The sequence below is a fragment of the Onychostoma macrolepis genome, chromosome 08, assembly GCF_012432095.1.
Source record: "Onychostoma macrolepis isolate SWU-2019 chromosome 08, ASM1243209v1, whole genome shotgun sequence".
NCBI lineage: Eukaryota > Metazoa > Chordata > Actinopteri > Cypriniformes > Cyprinidae > Onychostoma > Onychostoma macrolepis.
The window spans coordinates 6,088,213-6,095,954 of record NC_081162.1 but is presented as its reverse complement, the minus strand read 5'-3'; the positions used below and the strand labels follow the sequence as shown (position 1 = coordinate 6,095,954).

The window sequence follows — 7,742 nt, the reverse complement described above, 5'->3', positions numbered from 1 at the left end:
GGCAACAGTATTTGCGTTTTGATTGGACATCTGCTTCGTCATCTTGGTACAATGTAGCTAGGTTGGTTCTTCCTACTCTCTTTACGTAGGTATTAGTTTAATACATAGATAAGTTAGCGAGATATTAATTTATTAATATTTGTACAGTTAATACGTTTAATTAGTGTAAACAAAGCATGCGAAGGGTGACGCTTTTTGTCAACGGAACCTCCAAAAATGGCAAGGTGAGTTAACACACGCAGTGCATGTTTAGCCTGCCCAACTCCTGTAAGTGTTGAGTGTTGAGGGGACAGTGATGTCCTGTTAATGCATGAAGCCTTTCCATTACCACATCTCACTTTATTCAGTAAAGATACTGAAAACTATTAGATAGCGTGCCACTCTAAACATTTAAGTTATCATTTTACTCCTGACGATATGGGAAGGCCACATAAGAGCTCGCTTCTCTGTTATTTTAATATCATTGTTTATTATACGTCGCAATTGCATTTTCTGTATTGTACTGACGTTACCAACAGCAACATTTAGTAAATGATTTGCATCATATATTTTTATTTTGATGTATGCATATGTTAATTAACGAAATTATCATTATTAAGTACTATTTATTAAAGTATTCAATAATAGTGAAAAAATTAATTGCTTTATTCGCTTTACGTTATCCATTCAGACAGCTTGCAATAATTATTATAATAAAAAAATATTGTAATTATCGCAAACATTACAATTTTAATTGCTTCATCATGCATTTGTTTCTTTTGCAGGTTGTAGCTGTTTATGGGACTCTGTCTGATCTTTTGACAGTCGCGAGCAATAAATTGGGAATCAGGGCTTGTAACCTATATAATGGGAAAGGTGGTCTCATAGATGACATTGCCCTGATCAGGTGTGTTGCATTTGCATTTTTCAATTATTTGTCATTTAGGAAAAACAATGGTGGGAACCTTATTGAAAAATACAGTGCTATTCTCAGTTTGACCTGCTTTGAGTTGAATGATTACAGTGAGCCTTGTACTTGATTCTTGAGTGGGATAGGCAAATGAGACCCAATGCTGGATGAACTGACTGGTTACTGTGTATATATTCCACAGAGATGATGATGTGCTGTACGTGTCAGGAGGAGACGCTTTCATCGGTGAGTCAACATCATTTTGTTTTCCACTTTATGCCACTTGGAACGCCAGGGTCATGAGATTCTCAGGGAAAACAAACAAATAAGTCGCTTTTCATAAAAGTATAAACATGTATTTACATTATTCAGTGAAACTAAAAGTGTACTTCTAGTTCAGTGTGTAGAATTATGAATGTGTTTGTGTTTTAGACCCTCAGAGTGATGGGAAAACTTCAGATGACATCTCAGGATCGCACACTGATTGGCTGACGCTGAATATTGGTGGGCGGCTTTTCACAACCACAAGGTAAACATGCACCATGGGTTCGCTGTCTTATTGGTTTAAAATCCATTTAAGTATATAATTTATTAATCTAGCCCTAATCTATTATTATAACTACTGTTAATAGATATTTTTGTAAGTAAAAATATGAGAGGAAATAAAGCAAAAGGCTGGGATTTAAAAACGATTAAGGTATTTTTTGGCACATTAATATATATATATACACATATATATTTTAAAACATATAGAACATAATATAATATGTGTGTATATACAGTTGAAGTCAAAAGTTTGCATACACCTTGCAGAATCTGCAAAATGTTAATTATTTTACCAAAATAAGAGGGATCAAACAAAATGCATGTTATTGTTTATTTAGTACTTATCTAAATAAGATATTTCTGAAGAACAGTGGGCAGTTTAACTAGTAGTAGTGTATAAATATTTTATTAGTGTATAAATAATACTAGTCTGCAGATGCTTAGTGGTCTGTCCTTGAGATGTCATTAATGAAGTCTGATCTCTCTGTTTCCTCTTGTTTAAGGAGTACTCTTGTGAGTAAGGAGCCTGACAGCATGCTGGCACACATGTTTCGAGAGAAGGGTAAGATTATAGTTCATGTTGACTCACTGACTGATTTAGGCATTGTTTGTTTCGCTAGTTCATCAGGTTGTGAATCAGTGTATAGCACAGTTCAGAGTTCTTTCTTGATCTGCAGATGTATGGGGTAATAAGCAGGATGAACGAGGGGCTTACCTCATTGATCGCAGCCCAGAGTACTTTGAGCCCATCCTGAATTACCTGAGGCACGGCCAGATCATTGTCAACGAAGGAATAAACTTGCTCGGTGAGTGACATCTGAATGTTACCAAAGGCATTCTCCAATGATAGTTCCCATGTAGCTTATGAGATATAAATTAAATATTAGATGTTATGTTCTGTACATTCGAGCCTGGGGTGTAGATTAATGCAATCAGTTTAACCTTGGTACTGGAAATCACTACAATACAATGCACTTTTTTATAAAGTGACAGCATTATTATTATGATAAAGAAACTTTTTTTATGTTTTATAGGAGTACTGGAAGAAGCTCGATTCTTTGGAATAGAGCAAATGGCTGAACAGCTAGAAGTTGCCATTAAGGTAATAGAACGGATGTGTTAAAGTGTTTTTTATTATACAAAATGTATATAAAAGTTTGGAGTCAGTAAGCTTTTTGAAGATATGCTCACTAAGGCTACATTTATTTGATCAAAAATACAGTAAAACAGTAATATTCTGAATTATTACCATTCAAAATAACAGTTTTCTATTTTTTTATATAAAAATGTAATTATTCCTGTGATGTAAAGCTGGATTTTCAGCATCATTACTCCAGTCTTCAGTGTCACATGATCCTTCAGAAATTATTTTAATATGCTGATTTGATGCTCAAGAAGTGTTTCGTATCATTATCAATGTTGAAAACAGTTTAATATTTTTGTGGAAACCGTGATACATTTTTCAGGATTCTTTGATCAATAGAAAGTTCAAAAGAAGCATTTATTAGTAATAGATTTTTCTTGTAACATTATAAACGTCTTTACTCTTCCATTTGTTGAATTTATTGTGTCCTTGCTGAGTAAAACTAATAATTTATTTCAACAATAAAACATCTTACTGACCCCAAGCTTTTGAAAGGTTCTGTATATGCATATTCATTACATTTATTATTTTGTTTTCTATGGCATGCAGAATTCTCATCCACCTGAAGACCACTCTCCACTCTCACGGAAAGAATTTGTTCGGTTTCTGCTGGCTACTCCAACCAAATCAGAGCTACGCTGTCAGGTAGGAGACATTTGTTTTGGAATTGTAAAGACGTGTGTTTTAGTCAGTTTGATGTTGGCATTAAGGTGTCTTTTTTTTCCCCTCTTTCCCTCTCAGGGTCTTAATTTCAGTGGAGCGGACCTTTCTCGGCTGGATTTGCGATATATCAATTTTAAGATGGCAAATCTGAGTCGCTGCAATCTCACCTATGCAAACTTGTGCTGCTCAAACCTGGAGAGAGCGGACTTATCTGGAGCCAACCTGGATGTGAGCAGATCAAAAGTTTTTTATCTCTTCTAGTTTTAATCCCTTTGAACTGATATAAAGCCTTGCTTTCTCGCTTTCTTGCCCGTTCTCCAGGGTGCTAATCTTCAGGGTGTAAAGATGCTGTGCTCCAATGCAGAGGGAGCGTCACTGAAAGGATGTAACTTTGAGGACCGTCTGGGCTCAAGGCCAATCTAGAAGGTAATACTGCACACAGAAGCCATTGTTTAGCTTTATAAATAAAATTACATTTATTATATACAGTACATGACATATATAATTTCACTTTCAGTTTCACTTTCATAGTCATTGCTAGTGTTGTCAAAATTGGTACCATGTTGATACTTAAATTTAAAAATGTATCAGTACCAGTTGTACCAAGTGCAGGGTTGATGCAGTAACAGCTCAGATGCGGCTGCTTTCAAACACTCACTTTCTGTGAAGGGTATCATCAACAGTTTCTGTTTACAATGTTTTTGCAGCGTTTAGCATTGTAGCCAGTCAGAGGCTTTTCAGGTTTTTCAAGCGTTAACTCTGCACACTTAACAATTGTTTCACAATAGAGTGTAGCAGTCAGGTTCTGATAACAATGCCAATTGTTTTCTGTATAGGGAAATTGATTTTAAATGATAACTGATAAACGTTTAAAGACCTTTTAAAACCTTTAAGCTCTGAGGTTGTTAAATCAATGCTAGGCTATATGCTTTTGTTGAAGCCATCGGTTCGCGTTATTTCAACTTATGCTTTCAATAACTGTATTTAACAGCAGAATCCCTGTTGAAAAACTACATTACCCATGATGCTGTAAAGAAAATTCCACCAATCGGAGAGGCGTAGTGAGTAAATCATGCCAAACAAGTTCTTTAGCTCCGCCCACTGCCATGATGCGCCTCGAATTATGTAATCAAGTCAATCTCTCCACGCTCTCACAACAGTATATATATAATATATATATATATATATATATATATATATATATATATATATATATATATATCGAGACAGTTTTGCTATCGTGATATCATGTTACCTTACCTTACCTTACCTTTTTCAAGGGACCATAACTAATTGGACTGTTGACTCAAAAGCTGTTTCATGGACAGGCATAGGCTATTCCTTCATTATTTTTTACATCAGTTAAGCAGGTAAAAGGTGTGGAGTTGATTTTAAGTGTGCCATTTGCATTTGGAAGCTGTTGCTGTGAACCCACATCACTGTGTCAAAGGATCTCTCCATACAAGTGAAACAGACAATTGTTAGGCTTCAAAAACAAAACAAATACATCAGAGAGATAGCAGGAACATTAAGAGTGACCAAATCAACAGTTCAAAAAAAGAACGCACTGCTCAGCTCAGCAACATAAAAGGTCTGGACGTCCACGGAGGACAACAGTGGTTTATGATCAGAGGATCCTCTCCATAGTGAAGAAAAACCCTTTCACAACATCCAGCCAAGTGAAGAACACTCTCCAGGAGCCAAAAACTCTTTACCAAACACCAATGACTTGTACATATGGGTGCAGTCATTTTAGACACTTCCAAAACTGTTGCAACAGAGATGGAAATACAATTTTAAATACACTAATTATGTTTCCATCCTTGTTGCCACAGTTTTGGAAGTGCCTTTTTCTGTTCTAAAGAAGGGGATGTCCATTTAAAGTCACACCAGCGGCGTTCAGCTGGGATTAGGGCTTTGCTTTCTGCAGACCAGTCAAGTTCTTCCACATTTACTGAATCAATCATTTCTTTTTGAACCTTCCTTATACATGTTAGAATAGAAGAGGTTGCTGCAATTCCCTAGAATGTCATTAAATGCTTAAACATTAAGATTTGTAATCATGAAAATTACTAAAGTAGTCAAACCTGTTCATTAGAAGGGGGTGACCCAATACTTTTGTCCATATAGTGTATATGTTTTAAAGTAGTTGCAATAGTTTTTGCTGTGGTACTGAAATTGGTACAGAATACTGACATTTTGGTATTGTGACAACACTAGTCATTGCTAATGAAAATTATGGCACGTTAATGTTGCATTATCATGTTTTGTGTTTGCGTTTGGTTAATTAGTGTATTCACCTTGTACTTTAGGGGCTAATCTGAAAGGAGTTGACATGGAGGGCAGTCAGATGACTGGTATAAACCTGCGTGTGGCGACGCTAAAGAATGCTAAGCTAAAGAACTGTAACCTGCGTGGTGCTACATTAGCCGGCACAGATCTCGAGGTGAGTCAACCGTGTTGATTTTGTGGCACATAGCCACATTCCTCATATTATAACACCGCAAAAAATGACACAAATGTTTTCTTGCATGTGTGTGCAGAACTGCGATCTCTCAGGCTGCGATCTACAGGAAGCCAACCTGCGTGGTTCAAATGTGAAAGGAGCCATCTTTGAGGAGATGCTGACTCCACTGCACATGTCCCAAAGTGTGAGATAACCAATTACATCTCTCCCTGCCCGGCAACCTCACCAGCCAGCTATTCACAGCTCTCCCTTACCCCGACCCCCCTTTTCGTTTCACGCTCCTGTGAAACCGTATGCAATACTAGCACTTGGTTTGCCCACCCCTTCTCTTTGAGCTTTACTCTCATGCACTACTGCACATCCAGGGTCTGTAGTCACGGCCAAAAATAGCGAAAGCTTAGTGTAGAGAATCCAAATATTTGAAAATGCCGTTTGTCAAACCAAACTTGTTGCTTTTGGTTTTGTTTTTATTTATGCTTTGAGTTGAACTTTTGTTGGATTTTACCGAATGTATACGTTTCATGTTGTGTTTTGTCTCAAATAATGAAGTCAACATTTCAGTCAATCAGTAAAACCAAATATATCTGTAGAATTTTAGATTTAGCAGTCAATTGTAGACAGTTTATGATAAGGCTTATTGTTGCACAGCTTACTGCAGGCAAAACAAGCTCATAATAGTAGCTTTATGTATGTAAAATACCTTAAACATCTCTTATAACTGACAGGTCTGGTTACAAATATGCAACATAAACATATAGCTCTTACATATTCTGTTTTCACATTTACTTGTAAACCAAATGAATTGTTTGTTTTGGTTTCTGGTTTGCCATTTGTTGTTTGATCTACCTCCCATATAACCCGTTCTAGTTTTAAGTCATTAAGTCAAATGCTGTTTTTGCAACACCTATTAATCTTTAATAACTGTGTAAAACACTTAGCCATAGGTTAATATGCACAATAATTAACCAGTGGTGCCAATATGCTGGTTTATAATATCACTTTATTGTATGTGTAAATGTTTCACTTTCAGATTTCTTATTTTCCCCATTTTTTATCTTGTTTTAATTGAAGTGAAATGTTGAAGTGACCAACCCGCACCAAAAATTTTATGATGTTTCTCATGTCACTCAAATCCAGTGCTTCCTTATTTCCTTACGTTTGTTCATCAATATTGTCCTACTTTTTGTTAACATTTTGAACATATGAAGCACTAAATTAGGACTTGTGCATTCATATCCAAAAATTGTGTAGCACATTTATGAAATGCATCGTAGGTCTTGTGCTGCTCAACTATTGCGTTATAATATCATCTAACCTGAATTATTTGCTGCATGGTTAAAAAATGAAACCTAACCATCTCGGTCAGAGATTTCTGACAGTAGCTCAGAGTTATTTGTTATACAACATGCTGTTATTTTTCATTTACAAATGTTATTGTAGGTACTCTATCAATCCTGTTTAATGAAGGCAATCAAAATAGACTTTTGCACTTAAAGTGTGATCCTCTATGTATATCAGACCCTTGTGGAAAGGGTGCTAGCTATTTATTTATGTATCAGGCTGTATTTATGTAAGTGGTGGAGGGGAGGATATACCTGTTCTCTCTTTACCGAACTTTGTTGCACTCTGTTACGGAAGTGTGTTTCCATAAATAGACTGTTATAATCAAACTCCCCTTGTCTGTCTTTATTTATTTGTTTGGATGTATATCATATCAGAATGATTTCTGAAGGATCATGTGACACTGAAGACTGGAGTAATGGCTTCTGAAAATTCAACTTTGCGTCACAGGAATAAATTATATTTTAAAATATATTAAAATAAAAAAATGGTTACTTTGAATAGTAATAATATTTAACAATATTAGTATTTTTATTGAGTTTTTCATCAAATAAATGCGTCCTTGGTGAGCATAAGAGACTTCCTTCAAAAACTTGTCATCTAAAGCTATCTATCATCTAAAACATTGTAATAAAAAAATAAAAACTGCAGCTTGATGCTGGTTTTAATTATTGTTAAAGATTTTACAACAA

At 35.6% G+C, this 7,742-nt stretch overlaps 1 protein-coding gene across 1 annotated transcript; it reads left to right on the top strand.

The window, feature by feature from the left end:
• The first annotated feature begins 11 nt into the window (after positions 1 to 11).
• kctd9a (potassium channel tetramerization domain containing 9a) lies at positions 12 to 7,379 on the top strand. Its single transcript, XM_058784803.1, is given in 13 exon segments — positions 12 to 224; positions 765 to 886; positions 1,092 to 1,135; positions 1,322 to 1,418; positions 1,939 to 1,997; positions 2,113 to 2,241; positions 2,470 to 2,537; positions 3,129 to 3,224; positions 3,321 to 3,470; positions 3,564 to 3,636; positions 3,639 to 3,668; positions 5,555 to 5,688; positions 5,786 to 7,379. Coding segments are annotated over 13 exon segments (1,167 nt in total). The 5' UTR covers positions 12 to 176; the 3' UTR covers positions 5,903 to 7,379.
• The last annotated feature ends 363 nt before the right edge of the window (positions 7,380 to 7,742 follow it).